The 21,477-nt window shown below is 42.6% G+C and overlaps 1 protein-coding gene across 1 annotated transcript in view; it reads left to right on the plus strand.

Moving 5' to 3' along the window:
- LOC139409050 (microtubule-associated protein 1S-like) overlaps nt 1-20,849 on the plus strand; it is a 45,272-nt gene extending 24,423 nt beyond the window's left edge. Inside the window, exons 3-7 of the mRNA XM_071153709.1 lie at nt 8,822-8,904; nt 9,951-10,091; nt 11,414-14,729; nt 19,150-19,373; nt 19,501-20,849. Coding sequence (XP_071009810.1) covers nt 8,822-8,904; nt 9,951-10,091; nt 11,414-14,729; nt 19,150-19,373; nt 19,501-19,656 — 3,920 coding nt within the window. The 3' untranslated portion in view covers nt 19,657-20,849. The remainder of the gene's footprint in view (nt 1-8,821; nt 8,905-9,950; nt 10,092-11,413; nt 14,730-19,149; nt 19,374-19,500) is intronic.
- The last annotated feature ends 628 nt before the right edge of the window (nt 20,850-21,477 follow it).

A 21,477-nucleotide genomic window follows, 5' to 3' on the forward strand; every position in this document is an offset into this window, starting at 1 on the left:
GAATAATTAAATATTATTTTAATTCGTCTTTTTTACAGACCTATTTATTTACTAATAAGCAATGATGGGCTAAATTACTTCTATGCTCCTTTGAGGCAAGTAACACTGAAACATGCATGAGAGCATCAGCTGTTCCGGATGACCACGCTCTCTGCAGCCGATGTAAGACCTTTAAACAGGTCAGCATTCACAAGGCCACAGGGCCAGACAGATTACCATGATGTGTACTCCAAGCATGTGCTGACCAACTGGCAAGTGTCTTCACTGACATTTTCAACCTTTCCCTGAGTCTGTAATACCAACATATTTCAAGCAGACCACCATAGTCCCTCTGCCCAAGAACACCAACATAACCTGCCTAAATGACTACCGACCCATAGCACTCACGTCTGTAGCCATGAAGTGCTTATAATTGGCTGGTCATGGCTCACATCAACACCATTATCCCAGAAACCCTAGACAGATCCACAGATGATGCCATCTCTATTGCACTCCATACTGCCCTTTCCCACCTGGACAAAAGGATCACCTATGTGAGAATGCTGTCGATTGACTACAGCTCAACGTTCAACACCATAGTGCCCTCAAAGCTCATCGCTAAGCACCTTGAGACTAAACACCTTTCTCTGCAACTGGATCCTGGACTTCCTGACGGGCCGCCCCCAGGTGGTAAGGGTATGTAACAACACATCCGCCACGCTGATCCTCAACACGGGGGCCCCTCAGGGGTGCGTCCTCAGTCCCCTCCTGTACTCCCTGTTCATTCATGACTGCACGGCCAGGCACAACTCCAACACCATCATTTAAGTTTACCAATGACACAACCGTGGCAGACCTGATCACCGACAACGACGAGACAGCTTATAGGGAGAGGGTCAGAGACCTGACCGTGTGGTGCAAGGACAACCTCTCCCTCAACGTGATCAAGACAAAGGAGATGATTGTGGACTACTGGAAAAAGGGGACTGAGCATGCCCCCATTCTCATCGACGGAGCAGGTTGAGAGCTTCAAGTTTCTTGGTGTCCACATCACCAACAAACTAACATGTTCCATGGTGGTCTGCTTAAAACATGTTGGTATTACAGACTTGGACAGGGAGAGGTTGAAAATGTCAGTGAAGACGCTTGCCAGTTGGTCAGAGCATGCTCGCAGTACACGTCCTGGTAATCCATCTGGCCCTACGGCCTTGTGAATGATGACCTGTCTAAAGGTCTTAATGAACTTTCTCCATTTATAGACAATTTGCCTTACTGGACTGATTAACATCGAGGCTTTTAGAGATACTTTTGTAACTCTTTCCAGCTTTATGCAAGCCAAAAATGCGTAATCTTAGGTCTTCTGATCTCTTTTGTTCGAGGCGTGGTTCACATTGTGAATCGCAAACTCAAAATTGATTTTTATATTTTTTTATAGGGCAAGGCAGCTCATTGATGGGACTCCAGGTTAGCTGGCTTCTGACTCCAATTAGCTTTTGGAGAAGTCATTAGCCTAGGGGTTCACATACTTTTTCCAACCTACACTGTGAATGTCTATTGTTGTGACTTAGATGAAGATCACGTTTTATGCAGAAATCAGGTAATTCCAAAGGGTTCAAATACTTTTTCTTGCCACTGTACAATTACCTCGACTAATCGGGGCCTCTGTACATTGACCCTGTACCGGTACCCCTTGTACAGTGGGGCAAAAAAGTATTTAATCAGCCACCAATTGTGCAAGTTCTACCACTTAAAAAGATGAGGCCTGTAATTTTCATCATAGGTACGCTATGACAGATAAAATGAGAAAAAAAATCCAGAAAATCACATTGTAGGATTTTTAATGAGTTTATTTGCAAATTATGGTGGAAAATAAGTATTTGGTCACCTACAAACAAGCAAGATTTTTGGCTCTCACAGACCTGTAACTTCTTATTTAAGAGGCTCCTCTGTCCTCCACTCGTTACCTGTATTAATGGCACCTGTTTGAACTTGTTATCAGTATAAAAGACACCTGTCCACAACCTCAAACAGTCACACTCCAAACTCCACTATGGCCAAGACCAAAGAGCTGTCAAAGAACACCAGAAACAAAATTGTAGACCTGCACCAGGCTGGGAAGACTGAATCTGCAATAGGTAAGCAGCTTGGTTTGAAGAAATCAACTGTGGGAGCAATTATTAGGAAATGGAAGACATACAAGACCACTGATAATCTCCCTCGATCTGGGGCTCCACGCAAGATCTCACCCTGTGGGGTCAAAATGATCACAAGAACGGTGAGCAAAAATCCCAGAACCACACGGGGGGACCTAGTGAATGGCCTGCAGAGAGCTGGGACCAAAGTAACAAAGCCTACCATCAGTAACACACTACGCCGCCAGGGACTCAAATCCTGCAGTGCCAGACGTGTCCCCCTGCTTAAGCCAGTACATGTCCAGGCCCGTCTGAAGTTTGCTAGAGAGCATTTGGATGATCCAGAAGAAGATTGGGAGAATGTCAGATGAAACCAAAATATAACTTTTTGGTAAAAGCTCAACTCGTCGTGTTTGGAGGACAAATAATGCTGAGTTGCATCCAATGAACACCATACCTACTGTGAAGCATGGGGGTGGAAACATCATGCTTTGAGGCTGTTTTTCTGCAAAGGGAACAGGACGACAGATCAGTGTAAAGGAAAGAATGAATGGGGCCATGTTTCGTGAAATTTTGAGTGAAAACCTCCTTCCATCAGCAATGGCATTGAAGATGAAACGTGGCTGGGTCTTTCAGCATGACAATGATCCCAAACACACCGCCCGGGCAACGAAGGAGTGGCTTCGTAAGAAGCATTTCAAGGTCCTGGAGTGGCCTAGCCAGTCTCCAGATCTCAACCCCATAGAACATCTTTGGAGGGAGTTGAAAGTCTGTGTTGCCCAGCAACAGCCCCAAAACATCACTGCTCTAGAGGAGATCTGCATGGAGGAATGGGCCAAAATACCAGCAACAGTGTGTGAAAACCTTGTGAAGACTTACAGAAAACATTTGACCTCTGTCATTGCCAACAAAGGGTATATAACAACGTATTGAGAAACTTTTGTTATTGACCAAATACTTATTTTCCACCATAATTTGCAAATAAATTCATAAAAAATCCTACAATGTGATTTTCTGGATTTTATTTTCTCATTTTGTCTGTCATAGTTGAAGTGTACCTATGATAATTACAGGCCTCATCTTTTTTAGTGGGAGAACTTGCACAATTGGTGGCTGACTAAATACTTTTTTGCCCCACTGTAACTGCAGTATGCTGCAAATTTTGCGTCCAAAATAACACTTCTTTTTTTTTTACTGCAGTAATTTCTTATTTTTACTGCAGTACACTTCAGTTAGGTAGCCTTGTGGTTAGAGCGTTGGGCCAGTAACCGAAAGGTTGATGGATAAAGTCCCCGAGCTGACAAGGTAAAAATCTGTCGTCTGCCCCTGAACAAGGCAGTTAACCCACTGTTCCCCGGTAGGCCATCATTGTAAATAAGAATTTGTGACTGACTTGCCTAGTTAAAGGTTCAATTTAAATAAAAAATATACAATTACAGCGTCACACACAGTCGACTGCTGTTACTGTACTTTTACTGCAGTTTCAAAACTGCAATCATTTTTTGTAAGGGTGGTTTTATTCATCTTAAAAAAAAAAGACATTTTGATTGAGATGACCATGTAGAATGTGCAGATTGCACCAGTGCGACCAAAAATGTATTTAATTCGCACAGCCAAGTCAAAGGGTCACAAAGTTCAACTAAATGTTTGCGGTCTGGAGCTGGGGGGGGTTTACTGGCTGCCCTGTTTACCTTCTGCGATTTACAGCTCAGATTAAAACCCTCTATCCAGGGAGCGTGCACTGCAGACACATGGGATGAGGGGGTGGTCCGTGTTTTTTTTTTTTTTTTTTTTTTTTTTTTAACCTTTATTTAACTATGCAAGTCAGTTAAGAACAAATTCTTATTTTCAATGACTGCCTAGGAACAGTGGGTTCAGGGGCAGAACGGCAGATTTGTACCTTGTCAGCTCGGGGATTTGAACTTGCAACCTTCCGGTTACTAGTCCAACGCTCCAACCACTAGGCTACCCTGCCGTGGTCCGTGTGTGTTTGGATAGACCTGCAAATGGCAAACCTTAATGACAATTCACCTCAGAAAGAAGCCAGAGGAGAAATATGGCAGAATCTTAAAGATATTCCTCTTTCAAAATCCTGATTTCAAATCTGTTCTACCTTTTGCTTTGCGGTCTGACGCATCCAGTTGAAGAATAAAGGCAGAAACTGGAACCATCCAGCTCTGTTTCCTTTCAGCCATATCGCTGTGAATATTTCAGGCTGCTTTCAGATTTGTCTTTTCCAGCCGCACAGAATGATACATTGCAATGTGTGTATGTACATTAAGAACCTGACAGTAGAAAGATCTGCCCCAAGGGGCAAATGGCGCCAACTCCCAGAGCCATCAAAGATGAGACGTCAAAGAGGGCAGGGGAACGGAGCGTGGATTTTGTTGTAGGGTAATCCTTAAGTCCAGTTTAGCTGGTTTTCATTTGCACAATGTCTCAGTCTCACATGGTGGGGAGTCGGATGCTGGCCTTTGTGCCGCTCAAGTTTCTCCCTGCAGGGGGCACTTCTCTGATAGGACAGGGCTCAACCAGACACGAAGCACATATGGAGAAAAGGACTGTGGTAGTCCTGATCTTGGTAGTCATGAAGCCTTTTGTTTGAATAATTCTAGTTATTCATGGATTCAACTAATATCTGTTCTCTGTGAGATTCACACTGATGGACCATTATATACACGATCTGGTCATGGGCCTTGTTGAATCATTTCAAAATAGAATTAAGATAATTTGTGTCAACTTAATTCTTTGCTTCCTTGTGCTATTGTGTTCTCTGGCTGTGTATAGCCTCTGCAGCTGTTGCCATAGCAACGCCGTAGCTCGACTAGCTGACAGGAAGGAAGTGCTTTCTCGTGTTGGGTTTCGTCTCTACACCAGGGTCAAGGTTGGAGCCGAGGCCCTCTTTGAGCACATCTCTTTTTTCTTTTTTTTTTACACGTTCTAGTGACTGGAAATAATGGTTCCTCTTCTTTCAGCACAGCAAATAGGGTTGACGAGGGTAATGACAAGGGTGGGAAGTTGATACGCCAATGACATTGGTTTCTCAATGCTGTCCACAACTACCTTCTGTGCACTTCAGTGATGTTCAGGGGACTGGCGATAACCAATGACCAACTTATCTTCATATAAGGACGCAATCATGTACAGTACTCGGGGGGGGGGGGGGGGGGGTTACCAGACAGTGGTCAATGATTGGTTCACTAGATAATTGAGTGACTGAGCACTATGATCTCCATGTTCTAATATACCATAGTTACTTCCCTAACGGGGTGGTAATTCAATAAGAGGTTCAATACCTGCTAGCACGTGTGACGACAGCAAGCAACAATTACTTTCTAAATCTCCATTCTTGGCTGGCTGGACCATCCACACCAACAACCTGACCTGTGCTGGGTTTCTTGGGTAACTGTCCACTCACTTTTGGATCTACTGAGCTTTTGGTTAATGTGCATTTGAGCTGTTGTTCATGTAGCAGACACAGTGTAGTAAATGACGGAACTTTTGCAGTGTAAATGTTCATACGGTTAGAAGGGGAAAAACTCAAAGCAGAACTATCTCACTGGCAGTCCTTTCTCTCGCTCCCACAGACTTTTTAGCCATACAGTGTGTTACCTATAGAACCCATAAATAAACACACAGTTCTTGATTTCTGCTGGCCTTCCATGATTATTTCACCTTTTTAGATCATGTAGCTCCACTACCCCAGGCACAAAACAGTCCCCACGCCCACCCCCTAATAATGATTGGGATTCGGTGTGGAAAATTGTAGGTTAAATGGGGATGCTGTTGGGTGCAGCACATGAGTGAATGCCACTGTATTCTGTCATGTGATGCAGTAGGATTTTGACTCACAGGTTGTTTATTCAGCCTAGATAGCCTCGGCATGGCATTGCAGCTTTTGAACCCTGCTTATAACTAGTATTCTAAACAAATATAGACTAAAACAAAAAATATTATATAAAAAGTGTTGCCTTTTTTTGTTTCTCTTGAGTTTTATAGCATTATTGTATATATGTATTTTCTTTTACCGAGAACATTCTAACATCTGGTAAGTCATGTTTTGGTTTTTGCTTCAGCCCTGTCTGGTTTCAGTGCCTTGCCTTGTTTTGAACCTATTCTCTCTTCAGACCTGCACTAAAAGTTAGTCACACTGCAAGCCCAGGGTTTATCTTTGTGCTATGCAAAGCTCTGTGCCTCAAACTGTGCACAGGGGTCGACATTCACTGTTGTCATCTTGTCCGGGAAAAGTAAAAAACAAAAACAATTGTTGGACAAGAAGAATATAGATTCAAGTTGGACATGTTAATGGACAAGTGAAAAAATATATAAAATCATTATTCTGACCAGAATTGGATCAGAGAGGCCAACATTGGAATAATATTCAAATATATTTTTTTATGTACATAAATAAAAAAGCCTACATGTCAGTGTAGTAGATATGCATATTGTCCAAACATGAGGCGCCAGAAAATGGAGACAAACTGAGTTTTTTATTACATAAATATGGGCTAAATGCCAGTCATGTTTGACAAATATAATGAAGGATAATTACCATTAAGGTCTAAAGGCTTTATTCTGTCGACGTGCTCGAGGGACGGTTCATTCAAATGATCACAAGACCTGAGAGTGAAGGACAGTGCCTGTTGCTCACCGCACATCACCCACCTTGAATCTGAGCGGAGGCGGTCAGCATTTTGAAACTATTTAACCATAAACGTAGTTGTTTAAACCCTGTACGATTTATGTCTTATGAAGCATGTCTTACCCTGTTTCAAAGTAACCTATCCAAGCCAAAATACGAGTGTTGAATGTATTTTATTAGCACTTAAATGCTGGTTTCAATTGCATATTTTCTCATGTTATATTGGTTTTCATTTTTTTTATTCATTGTTTTATTGTCCATCACCCAAAGGCATAATCCTAGTCATATTAGTAACCCATGCTAGTTGATGCATCTTTAGATCTCCCCGCTTTCTTAATTTCTAACAGATATATTTTAATCTCTGTCAAGTGAAACCCAGGCTATATCACATCCGGCCGTGAGTCCCATAGGGCGGCACACAATTGGCCCAGTGTCGTCCGGGTTTGGCCGGGGATAGTCCGTCATTGTAAATAAGAATTTGTTCATAGAGCCGCCCCCTTCCCCCCCAATTTTTCGCCTAAAATGACTATATAATACCCAAATCTAACTGCCTGTAACTCATGACCTGAAGCTAGGATATGTGTATTCTTGATAACATTTGAAAGGAAACACTTTGAAGTTTGTAGAACTGTTAAATGAATGTAGGAGAATATATCACATTAGATCTGGTAAAAGATGTTACAAAGAAAAAAAACATGCATTTTTTTTGTGCCATCTTTGAAATGCAAGAGAAAGGGCATAATGTATTATGCCGGCTCAGGCACAATTTAGATTTTGGCCACTAGATGGCAGTGTATGTGCAAAGTTTTAGACTGATCCAATGAACCATTGCATTTCTGTTCAAACTTTTGTATCAAGACTGCCCAAATGTGCCTAATTGGTTTATTAATACATTTTCAAGTTCATAACTGTGCACTCTCAGTCCTCAAACAATGGCATGGTATTATTTCACTGTAATAGCTACTGTAAATTGGACAGTGCAGTTAGATTAACAATACTTTAAGCCTTCTGCCAATATCAGATAGGTCTGTGTCCTGGGAAATGTTCTTGTTACTTACAACCTCATGCTGATCACATTAGCCAACGTTAGCTTAACCGTCCCGCGGGGGCCCCATCGATCCTGTAGAGGTTTTAATTAACTGATTTGCCTAGTTAAGTGAAGGTTAAACACATATACAAAAAATAAACGCTTGTGCATGTTGTGCGGTTTTGAGAACAGTGTTTTGCCACTAAATGCATTTTGGCACATTAATTCGTGCATTGTTGAACTTTATAATATGACAAAATAAAACGTTAGAATTTTTAGCTAAATCGTCTGATCTGTTGCATCAGTCTCATTGATTATTTTTTATAGGGAATTATTTTATAAAGATTTGGTTGTAAATGTAATGTTGCAATATTTTATAGGCAACCAATGGTGGCCAACCATCCTCCAGGAGAGCCTTAAAGGGTGTAGTATTTTGAGACAGGCTTGAATATGCAAAGAAGCCAATAGGCAGAGTGTAGCCTACATTGTCTGATTCTGTATGGTAAAAAATATGGTAATGAGTTGTGTTTTGTAAGGTGGTTCCTTGCATCATTCAATGGTGAAAAATGGTGATGAGTGTCTAAAAAAGTTCAAATCAAGCCCTGGAGCAGCATTGTTTCTCTCGCTTTACAGAGGCATTCAATTCTATAGACTGGTTGTTTCTGATGCTGACACGGATCTTTCTCTTGCTGTGGTCAAGACTAACTGTGAGCTGGTCAAGACTAACAGACTACACTAGAGATTAAAGGCTTTATAAATACATTTGATTTGATTGATTGATTGAGCTGAAGTGATCTACATCTGCTAATCGGTTTTCTGTAAAATATTTGACATCTGATTTTCCCAACCTTTTTAACCTTTTTGGTGGATGCAGGATCTGTTATTCCCAAACTATCCACATATAGCATAGACTATTGCCCAGTACCCCTTGTTTTTGTCAGGTCTAAAGGAACAGGCTAGGTTCTGTTTTAACCCCTACCTCCCTGGAGCCTTTTCCCTCACTCTCAGGTGTCTGACCACTTTCTCCCTCCTTCCCTATAGGCCAGAGGACACTGCAGCACAGTGGAGACGTTCTAGACACCAAGGTGGTGGGGAACCCATCCCATGAGTTGGTCTGCTCAGAGGTGAGACTTAATTAGGCTACATCTCTCACTGTTGAATGTCAGACCTCGGTGTTGAAGTCTTATTTCGGTTTCAAGGTATATTTTGTGTAGTCCAAATTCATTTTAAAATACTGGAAAATAAACTATGTTCAGAATGACAATAGGATATTTACTAAGGTATGCTCTGCTTTGCATAACAATTGCTTTGTCCTGAGATGGAAAGGATCCAATTGCTCAAATGACACCTGCAGTACACACTGCCATCACATTACACGGTTCTTTGCCCTGCCATCTGGTGCTCATTTCATACTGGAAATCCTATCCTGTCGTTGCTGTAATGAAATATAACCTGCCTCACTTGAACTAACAATCTACTTCATTCAGCCTGTGCTTGTCAGCTAATGCTTGTGATGCTTAATTCACCGATATTTCAGAATGCATTCAATATTAGGGGAAATAACCTCTTGCGTTCTCATTCTGTATGAGCATATCTGCGGGTAAATTTGGGAATTATTTCAATGTCATGGCTGAACAACGTTTGCAGTATGTTTAGTACTGTAAAGAGTATGTGAACAGTAATTCCTGAAATACTTTCTCTGGGAAAGGATGGAGGGGGGGGGTGAGGAATTTGAGAAGTTTTGTAACAATAGAATATTGCCATGGAGTTTGAGGGGCTGCCTTTTTTATCATGAAAATGTTAAAACACGTGATCCTTTTTTATTGATCACTTAATAACATTGTATGTAGGCTATACATTGAAATCAGTATCTGGGTTGATTGTGGCCTAAGGCACCAAAACAAATTGTGTACCAGCCTTTTTTTAAATATCCGATCTGGCTAGTATGCATGTAATTTGGATCAAGATGAAGATCGGTTTGTCTTGCCATGTTCCCTTTTTTTTTATCATATTATAGACTGTAAACGTAAAAAAAAACTTGAATGAGGGGCCTTGTTTATCTGTATTTTCAGTGACACTAAATACAATCTAAACTATTGCCCTATTTGGAATTGTATAGGCTACTAAATGGAGCTTAATTTCATGACTACTTTTCCTTCCATTTCCCTAGGTGCGCCGGCTTATATCTGACGTGTCTCGCCACAAGTTGTTGGTTCTTGCTGGACAATGTGTCGAAGAGGCAGGAGACCTGGTCTTACAAACAGGATGTTTCTCTCTCAGTGACTTCATTCAGATATTTGCTGATGAAGAGGTGAGTTATTTTACTGTAATACAGTGCCTTGCGAAAGTATTCGGCCCCCTTGAACTTTGCGACCTTTTGCCACATTTCAGGCTTCAAACATAAAGATATAAAACTGTATTTTTTTGTGAAGAATCAACAACTGGGACACAATCATGAAGTGGAACAACATTTATTGGATATTTCAAACTTTTTTAACAAATCAAAAACTGAAAAACTGGGCGTGCAAAATTATTCAGCCCCTTTACTTTCAGTGCAGCAAACTCTCCAGAAGTTCAGTGAGGATCTCTGAATGATCCAATGTTGACCTAAATGACTAATGATGATAAATACAATCCACCTGTGTGTAATCAAGTCTCCGTATAAATGCACCTGCACTGTGTTAGTCTCAGAGGTCTGTTAAAAGCGCAGAGAGCATCATGAAGAACAAGGAACACACCAGGCAGGTCCGAGATACTGTTGTGAAGAAGTTTAAAGCCGGATTTGGATACAAAAAGATTTCCCAAGCTTTAAACATCACAAGGAGCACTGTGCAAGCGATAATATTGAAATGAAGATGGTTAAAATTGATGGGAAGATGGATGGAGCAAAATACAGGACCATTCTGGAAGAAAACCTGATGGAGTCTGCAAAAGACCTGAGACTGGGACGGAGATTTGTCTTCCAACAAGACAATGATCCAAAACATAAAGCAACAATGGAATACAATGGAATGGTTCAAAAATAAACATATCCAGGTGTTAGAATGGCAAAGTCAAAGTCCAGACCTGAATCCAATCGAGAATCTGTGGAAAGAACTGAAAACTGCTGTTCACAAATGCTCTCCATCCAACCTCACTGAGCTCGAGCTGTTTTGCAAGGAGGAATGGGAAAAAATGTCAGTCTCTCGATGTGCAAAACTGATAGAGACATACCCCAAGCGACTTACAGCTGTAATCGCAGAAAAAGGTGGCGCTACAAATTATTAACTTAAGGGGGCTGAATAATTTTTTTCCGTTTTTGATTTGTTAAAAAAGTTTGAAATATCCAATAAATGTCGTTCCACTTCATGATTGTGTCCCACTTGTTGTTGATTCTTCACAAAAAAATAGTTTTATATCTTTGTTTGAAGCCTGAAATGTGGCAAAAGGTCGCAAAGTTCAAGGGGGCCGAATACTTTCGCAAGGCACTGTATACACGGAGTATACCAGACATTTGTCATAGGAATAGCAAATGTTCTTAATGTTTTGTACAATCAGTGTATATTCTAAGTTACAGATTTAATCTAAATTCAAAGCATTATTAATAAGCTGGTCAAGTGATTTTACATCAAACCATTCTATCTTTTTGAATAGATTGGAGAGTTATTGAGCTCGGCAGACCCTACACAAAAAGCTAGCCTCACACTGAGTTGTCCTAACACTGGAGTGTGGAAGAACTCAGTGTTGGAGAAACACAACCTACAAGACTTCATTGACATCAAAACAAACCTGCCATCAGTGCTACCTGAAATGGAAGGTCTGCAGGAGTTCACAGAATACCTCTCCGAGTCCCTGGAGCCACAGTCTTCTTTTGAGCTGCTGGAGCCCCCCAGTACTGTGGGCTTCCTCAAACTCTCCCGCCCCTGCTGCTACGTATTTCCAGGTGGGAGAGGAGACTCTGCCTTCTTTGCTGTTAACGGTTTCAACATCCTGGTCAACGGTGGGTCCGATCCACGCTCCTGTTTCTGGAAACTGGTTAGACATCTGGACAGAGTTGACTGCCTGCTCCTCACCCACATCGGTACTGACAATCTTCCAGGGGTGAACAGTCTTCTCCAAAGGAAAGTGGTAGAACTGGAGGATGAACAATCTGCCGACTCTCAGATCAATGAGGACTGGATGAAAAATCTAATTTCTCCTGATATTGGCATAGTTTTTCTTAATGCTCCAGAGAGATTGAAGTCATTCGAGGGTGATCCCAAAGAACTGCGGAGCTGCGATCAGGTGGCACTCACGTTGCAGCACCTTGACAGGCTAACAATCAATCCAGAGCCTGTTAGTCGCTCAAATGGACCCACCATTGAGCCTGTTATACTTTTCCAGAAGATGGGAGTCGGTCGTCTAGAGCTGTATGTTCTTAACCCAGTCAAAGGCAGTAAAGAGCTTGAGGCTTTGATGAAGAACTGGCCCGGCAATGGATCTAACATGAAAGGCTCAGAGATACCCCTGCCTTGCCTTGTCTCCATCTGTGCTCTATTGGTGTGGCATCCTGCCAGTACTCATGAGAAGATCATTCGAGTTCTCTTCCCTGGGTGTACTCCGCAGGCCAAGATTCTTGAAGGACTTGACAAAGTAAAGCATTTAGAATTCCTGAAACACCCCGCCGTGAGCCTTAGGGACCTTGAAGCATCCAAATCAGATAAACAACCAAAACGTGCAGAGAGTCGGGAGAGCCTTAAGTCCCTTCCCAAGGACTCCAGACCTAGCAGTGCCTTGCTGAAGGACAAACTTGGACGTGGGGACCTTAGGAAACAAGACGTGAAGACCAAGCCCAAAGGCCCAAGTGACATTGCTCCTAAAGAAAAGGAAGGGGATGAGAAGTTGAAATTGAAGGATGTGGATGCTAAACAAAGACTTCCAAAGCCTGAAAAGCTTATGACAAAGAAGGAACCTTTAAAGGATGAGAAAAAAGAAGTCAAAAAGAGGGATGAGAAAGCCTCTGCAGGTGTTGCCAAAAAGGATGAGAATGTGGAGAAAAAGAGAGAACCAATTAAGAAAGAACCTCTTGGTCTAAAACCAAAGAAAGACGTCAAACCTGATCAAAAGAAAGAGATCAAGAAGGAAATCAAGCCAGATGAGAAGAAACCAACAAAACCTGTCAGCAAGGATGTCAAAAAAGTGACAGCTGGACCTTCATTAGGAAACGCAGAAGCAAAAAAAAACGTAGGCAAGAATGGAACTTTGAAGAAGGATGCAATCCCCAAGAAAGACTCATTGAACAAGGGGGGAAAGTCAAAGACGAGTAAAAAGACAGAGAATCAAAAAGCTTCAGCCTCTGAAGGAGATGCGGATCGTTCTAAGATGTCAACGCCTGAAGACATGACAGCGGAATTCGAGAAGCTCAGAGCAGAAAATGGAGAGTCAGAGAAAAAGACTGCTGTTGCAGTGAGCACTATAGCTAACAATGAAGGAATGGCGCAACCTGAAACAGAGAATGGATCAAGAGAAAATGCAGAGAAGGGAGACATCTTGGAAAGTCCAGAAAAGTTCCGCTGCATGGAGACACTCCCAAATCCAGAGAAGGCCCTGGGAACCACTTCACCTCTTACCAAAACTCCTAAAAGTGACCGCAGTGTAAACTTTGATATTACACCAACTGAATACAGACTTCTTGATGGGGCCCTGCGAAATGGACAAGATGCATGTGCCAGCTCAGATGAGAAGACTTTAGAGTTGGTCTCCCCTGCTGACTCAGCCCCTAATAGCGCTGGGCATACCCCTTTCCACCAATCACCTGAAGAGGATGCTCAGGGCTCTGGTGAGGACAGTAGTCTCGGGGGAAGGGTGCCTAGCCTTGGGTTTGAAGACTGCCATGTCATGGGTTCTTGCAGGAACTCTGAGGTAGGCTCCTTGAAGGGGAACCTAGAGAACTCTACATCGTCCCAGGAGAAGCAATCAAGCCTTTTGACACTGAGTCCCTTCATGCTGCCGGACTCTGTCTCCCCTAATATTACCTCTATGCCTGCTGAAATCGGTTCCCCACACTCAACAGAAGTTGATGAGTCTCTTTCCGTGTCTTTTGAACAGGTGCTCCCATCTATTGATGAGTCACCCAAGGGAGACCATATGGACAGGTCCTACTCTAATGGGCATTTTGCTGATCCTGACCCCAAAATGGGGATGTCCTTACCTTTGAGGACATGTCATAACATGCGTCCGCCAGGGGACGGCTCAGAGGAACGCCTTACTGGATTTCAGGGTCTTCTCCCTGACGTTCCCCATGACGTCGACCTCTGCCTGGTCTCACCTTGTGAATTCAAGCACCCGAAATCCCCAGAGAACCAACAACAGCATCTGTCTCCGGGGCTAGCGACAGGTAGCCCGCGAGAACTATCAGAAAACAGCGACCACTCCCAGGACCTAGTTAAGCCACAAAGCGTCATTCATAGTGATCGACATTCGCCACAAGGTCAGGAGACTCCACCCACATCTGCTAGTGAGTCCCTCAACACAGCCACAGATTCAGACATACCCCCAGGGACTGAAGACTGCCCCTCCATCACTGCAGACATGGACTCTGATGAGGATTCTGGGAGTTTCCCACCCCACCATCCACACGACCATCCCAGCTCTCACTCCTCCAACAGGGGAGCTCAACATTCCTCTCAGGACCCTCCCCCAGCCCCAATGAAGGACCTGCCACCCTTGCCGCCCCAGCCCGGTGCCTGCATGGCTGACCCTGAGGCTGATGCTCCAAGCAAGACCTCAAAGAGCAGTGCCACAAAAACCAAGAAACCAGCTGGGGTCACACACAGGTTAACGTCAGCCACCAGTACGACTCTGAACAGCAAGACCAAGACTGGCAGCACAACTGGTACGTTGAAAATCACCTCAAGTCTTGACACAAGGCCTTCATCCCGCAATATCACTAATGGCTCCAGACCTGGGACTGCAAGGTCAACTTCTTCAGGTAGGCACAGTCAGTGTTTTACACTTAGAACGATGACATTTGATAATCTTTTATTACTTGATTTCTATAATCAATTTACAAAGCATTAGGAACACCTTCCAGATATGTGACTCTTTTCAGGAAGCTAGGCGTATGTCGAGCTTCACTACTTCACAGGAGAGTCATTTGAATGTAAACTTTTTAACCTGTCTGGGAACGTAGTGGAACCCCTCGCAACAGCCAATGAAATTGCAGGGCACCAAATACAAATCAACAGAAATCTCATAAATCAAATTTCAAGATACAATTCTTGTTAATCCAGCCACAGTGTCTGATTTCAAAAATGCTTTACAGCAAAAGCTCCACAAACAATTGTTAGGTCACCACCAAGTCACAGAAAAACCTAGCCATTTTTCCAGCCAAAGAGAGGAGTCGCAAAAAGCACAAATAGAGATTAAATTAATCACTAACCTTTGATGATCTTCATCAGATGACACTCATAGGACTTCATATTACACAATACATGTACGTTTTGTTCGATAAAGTGCATATTTATATCCAAAAATCTCATTTTACATTGGCGTGTTATGTTCAGTAGTTCCAAAACATGCGGTGATTTTGCAGAGAGCCACATCAACTTACAGAAATACTCATTATAAATGTGGATGAAAATACAAGTTTTATGCATGGAACTTTAGATAAACTTCTCCTTAATGCAACCGCTGTGTCAGATTTTAAAAAAACTTTACTGAAAAAGCATACCATGCAATAATCTGAGTATGGAGCTCAGAGCCCAAACCGCCATGTTGCACAGTCATGTTGCACAGTCAACATTAGTCAGAAATAGCATTATAAAATATTCACTTTGATGATCTTCATCGGAATGCACTCCCAGGAATCCCAGTTCCACAATTAATGTTTGATTTGTTCGATAAAGTTCATAATTTATGTCCATATACCTCCTTGTGTTAGGGCGTTTGGTAAACAAATCGAAATGTGCGTGCAACTTCCAGCGGAAAGGTCGGATGAAAATTCCAAAAAGTTATATTACTGGTTGTAGAAACATATCAAACGATGTATAGAATCAATCTTTAGGATGTTTTTATCATAAATGTTCAATAATGTTCCAACCGGAGAATTCCATTGTCTGTAGAAAAGCAATCAATCAACGTTCTAAAGACGGTTGACATCTAGTGGAAGTCTTAGGAAGTGCAACATAACCAATATCCCACTGTATCTTCAATAGGGGCTGAGTTGAAAAACTTCAAACCTCAGATTTCCCACTTCCTGTTTGGATTTTCTTTCAGGTTTTTGCCTGCCATATGAGTTCTGTTATACTCACAGACATCATTCAAACAGTTTTAGAAACTTCAGAGTTTTCTATCCAATACTACTAATAATATGCATAAATTAGCATCTGGGACTGAGTAGGAGGCAGTTTACTCTGGGCACGCTTTTCATCCAAAAGTGAAAATGCTGCCCCCTATCCCAATTAAGTTAATCAAAATGCGTTTTTTGGCAGAAATGCCTTCTAGAACATGTGAACGTTCTTCTGCCCTAAATACGAATAAAATTGGTAAATTACGAACCTAGTTGGTTTAGCCACGGAAAAAATGAGCAACCTTCCTGCTAGCAATGATTGACTGGGAGAATGAGTGGGCTGGACATGCCGAGAGATGAGTTCGGATTGGTACATCGGATGTAGTACACTTCTGTCTATAACATGAGCTGGTCAGTATGTGTAGGTAATCCTTTTTAACATGTCTTTTTTGAAAAATATCACATAGTAGAACTGCATAGTGTTGCTCTCCACTTTCTGGAGGACGAGTTTTGAAATGAGTGGAATTTGAGTATAATAGCTAAGGAGATGGAGAAAATTCTGGCGTTTGATTGCAAATATGCAGACATTGTCGAAAAGAGAACAGAAGGCCGTTGTATAAAGCACCTGTCTCTGGATTACATCTTCAAACTAAGGGCAACCATTGGCTGGCTCACTAGTTAACATTAGGTGTTTGATCTGTGTAGTAATATTATTCGTATCGCAGAGCCATTTGAATTGCTAGTTATATTCTAATGTTAGCTAGATATCATTAAACCTGGCAGGTAGCCCAGTGGTTAGAGCATTGGGCCAGTAACTGAAAGGTTGCTGGATCGAAACCCCTAACTGACTAGGTAAAAATCTTGTTGTTCTGCCCCTGAGCAAGGCAGTTAACCCACTGTTCCCACTGTAGGCCGTCATTGTAAATAAGAGTTTGTTCTTAACTGACTTGCCTAGTTTAATAAAGGTTATATAAAAAACACTCTGGCACTCCAGATAAAATTTACCAACACACACGTAGTATAAACCAGGCATTGTTTTGAAGTCTTTGGTTGTTTAGTACATGGCCTCACATGTGAATCCTTAAGGAGATGGGTGGTGCTAAAGCTTTAAGGGTGTGAATCATGCTGAATGGGTGTAGACAAAGAAGAGCTCTCCAGTAGGTGTACCAAAGCATTCAAGGGCCATTTTCTCAAAAGTGAGGTAACAAGTTTAGCAACTTTCAATGCAGAATTACTTTTCCATTGTTCCTCAACTGCAGTGTATGATATACCATTTTCTAGCTCTGATTTGTACTTTTATCCATTACAAATGTTGTAACATAAGACAATCAAGCCAGTCGGTCACATATTGAGTTGCACCCCTCACCCTCCTTCTGCCCTCCAAACAGCCTCAATTCGTCAGGGCATGGACTCTACAAGGTGTCGAAAGCGTTCCACAGGGATGCTGGCTCATGATGTCTCCGATGCTTCCCACAGTTGTCAAGTTGGTTGGATGTCCTTTGGGCGGTAGACCATTGTTGATACACAGGAAACTGTTGAGCGTGAAAAACCCAACAGCGTTGCAGTTCTTGACACAAACTGGTGCTCCTGGCACCTAGTACTATACCCCATTCAAAGGCGCTTACATCTTTTGTTTTGCCTATTCACCCTCTTAATTGCACACATCCACAATCCATGTCTCAAGGCTTAAACATCCTTCTTTAACCGGTCTCCTCCCCTTCATCAAATCAAATTTTATTGATCACATACACATGGTTAGCAGATGTTAATGCAAGTGTAGCAAAATGCTTGTGCTTCTCGTTCCGACAGTGCAGTAATATCTAACAAATAATCAAACAATTCCCCAACAACTACCTAATACACACAAATCTCAAGGGATGGAATAAGAATGTATAAATATATGGATAAGCAATGGCCGAGCAGCATAGGCAAGATGCAATAAATGGTATAAATACAGTATATACATATCTTACATTACTTATCTCATATGTACACATTATTAAAGTGACTAGTGAGTATCTATGTAGGCAGCAGCCTCTAATGTGCCAGTGATGGCCTTTAGATATAAGCTGTTTTTCAGTCTCTCTGTCCCAGCTTTGATGCACCTGTACTGACCTCGCCTTCTGGATGGTAGCGGGGTGAACAGTCAGTGGCGTGAGTGATTGTTGTCCTTGATGATCTTTTTGGCCTTCCTGTGACATTGGGTGCTGTAGGTGTCCTGGAGGGCAGATAGTTTGCCCCCCGGTGATGCATTGTGCAGACCGCACCACCCTCTGAAGAGCCTTGCGGTTGAGGGCGGTGTAGTTGCCGTACTAGGCTGTGATACAGCCTGACAGGATGCTCTCATTTGTGCATCTGTAAAATTGTGTCAGGGATTTAGGTGACAAGCCAATTTCTTCAGCCTCCTGAGGTTGAAGAGGTGCTGTTGTGCCTTCACCAAACTGTCTGTGGGTGGACCATTTCAGTTTGTCTGACGTGTACGCCGAGGAACTTTCCACCTTCTCCACTATTGTCCCTTCGATGTGGATGGGGGGTGCTCCCTCTGCTGTTTCCTAAAGTCCACAATCATCTCCTTTGTTTTGTTGAGGTTGTTTTCCTGACACCACACTCCGAATGCCCTCACCACCTCCCTGTAGGCTTTCTCGTCGATGTTGGTAATCAAGACCAATACTGTTGTGTCGTCTGCGAACTTGATGATTGAGTTGGAGGCGTGCATGGCCACGCAGTCATAGGTGAATAGGGAGTACAGGAGGGGGCTGAGCACGCACCCTTGTGGGGCCCCAGTGTTGAGGGTCAGCGAAGTGGAGATGTTGTTTCCTACCTTACCCACCTGGGGTGGCAGCCCGTCAAAGTCCAGGACCCGATTGCACAGTGCAGGGTTGAGACCCAGGGCCTCCAGCTTAATGAGGAGCTTGGATGGTACTATGGCGTTGAACGCCTAGCTGTAGTCAATGAACAGCATTCTTGTCTACACTGATTGAAGTGGATTTAACAAGTGACCTCAATAAGGGATCATAGCTTTCACCTGGTCAATCTGTCATGGAAAGAGCATGTGTTCCTAATTTTTTGTACAATATGTGTACATTGTGTTTTATGCCTAACTCTGCTCTGTGTCCTACAGGTTCTGTGGGCAGCAAGGCCAGTGCAGCTGGAGGGGCACCAGTTTATTTGGACCTGGCTTATCTCCCATCTGGTTGTGCCTCTACCACCATTGACGTGGAGTTCTTCCGACGCCTGCGCTCCTCCTGCTACATCGTCAGTGGCAATGAACACCTGAAGGAGTCTGTCATGAGACCTATTCTTGATGCCCTACTGGACGGGAAGACAGCCTGGCCCGATGTGCAGGTCACCCTCTCCCCCCCTCTCCTCTTATTTCTAATTTTCCGTATTTGTAGTAAGTTGTCAAAAGTCTGTCTACTTCTATGTACTCATGCTCTCATTTTTATTTACCCATCTACCTTTCTACTCTCAGGTGACCCTGATCCCCACTTTTGACTCACTGACGATGCATGAGTGGTACCAGGAGACCCACGAGAGGCAGGGGGAGCTGGGCATTACCGTGCTGGGCAGCAACAGCACTGTGGCCATGCAAGAGGAGACCTTCCCTGCGTGTAAAGTGGAGTTCTGAGAGAGAACAAGATAAATCTTCAGATCCCTGCACTCTTATCCACCAAAGTATCTCCCTCACTTTATCTTCTCTTAAATTGTGATGGACTCGTTTCCCCCCTCTAAACTGACGATTTCCCACCCTAGCATGCATCACGTATAGCCTGGTGGATTAGCAGGCTTTTCTCCTCCTTTCAATCTTATTAATATAGAGCGGACTCCAGCATCTTTGCCTGGGTACATATATACCATGGGAAGGCAGAACATGATGATGTCCAAGAGTCTTTGTTCTACCAACATGAAGAAATGTTGTTCATTATGAATGCTAGGTAAGGTGGACTTAGAAGACTGGCAATACTAATCGAAGTTCCTCACACTTCTTATCAGCAGCCAGGTAGTTGTGATCCAAATCCCCAACAGCCCAGAGAAAACTAGTCGACAGCTGTAGGAAACCCTCTGCCTCCCTGGGGCTGAACTCCTGAGTTCTTCCTTCAACGATGAATCATTTCATCCGTATAGCATTTCATAGGTATATTTAGCCCTGCACCCATTTGCACAGTTATCAATTTCCACAGACAAGGGGACCGCAGTGAGAGAATCAGTGTTACAATAGAATAGGATGTCCGTCAAAAACTTTAAAAAGGCAGAGGGTGTGTGAGAGGAGGTGAAGATGGGACCTTTGTTGTCTCCTGGTGCACATGTAGTCGTGCAGAGACCTCAGCACTTACTGAAGGACAACGACATGTTTCTACATCCCATTTTGAGTTTCATAGATGGTCTATGAACATTATAAGGAGATCGCCAATGTCTTGGAAGGTAATGGTATGCATGTGAACAGAAGGATTACTCTGACATTGATAAAATAATGGAAGTCCACGTTTCAAGAAATCATGAAATGTGCAGTATTTTTGTGCAACATTCAGATCAGTCACTTTAACCCTTCATCTAGAGCGCATACTGTGGTATACTCTTTTGACAGTGTGTTTTTAAATGAAATGGCTTGGTAAATACTAGGTAATAATTTGTACTCAAAATAAATACTCGTAAGTAGTTTTAGATGGAAGTCAATAGACAATTTAGTCATTTATGTACCAACTCGCATGACTGAATTACAGTTCTAGTACCGAGTAGTTATTTCATGAAAAAATGCACTTTGAATGAAGTGTTAACAGTACAGTATATTTCCACACTAATAAACCAACTGTATCCAAACTTCTATTTGAGTCCCTCTTCAAGACCAGAGTTGTTTTTATCATAGAGATAAGAGCCTGACTGCTGATTTTCTGAAAGCCGAGGTATATCAGACCGAATACCATAGGTATTTCCCCAAAAATATATATTTTTTTCTAATTACGTTGGTAACCATTTTATAATAGCATTAAGGCACCTCTTGGTTTTTTGGTATATGGCCAATATACTACAGCTACTGTCTGTATCCAGGCACTCCGTGTTTCGTCGTGCGTAAGAACAGCCCTTAGCCGTGGTATATTGGCCATATACCAAACTTCCTCGAGCCATGTTTCTTAAATATGCCATGTCAATGGGACCACTAAATGTCACATGCGCCAGAGGTTAAGCTTCACTGAAGAGGGATTCACAAAATGAGAAGTCATTAGCAATACTTTGCAAGACAGTCCATTCCATTTATCACAGAGTGGTTATTATTGTGCCTAAGTGAACTAAAGGAAATGCTAAACATATGATTTTTAACAAGAACGGGAAATCAGTTATATCAGCAATCGCTTGTGTATCTGGTTAATTGCAGTAAAATGTAAATGATGTTATCTGTGAATGTCGACGCTTTTAGCTCTCTATCAAAGCAGATTGAGTCCAAATGCATGTC

This window comes from Oncorhynchus clarkii, chromosome 5 (assembly GCF_045791955.1).
Source record: "Oncorhynchus clarkii lewisi isolate Uvic-CL-2024 chromosome 5, UVic_Ocla_1.0, whole genome shotgun sequence".
NCBI lineage: Eukaryota > Metazoa > Chordata > Actinopteri > Salmoniformes > Salmonidae > Oncorhynchus > Oncorhynchus clarkii.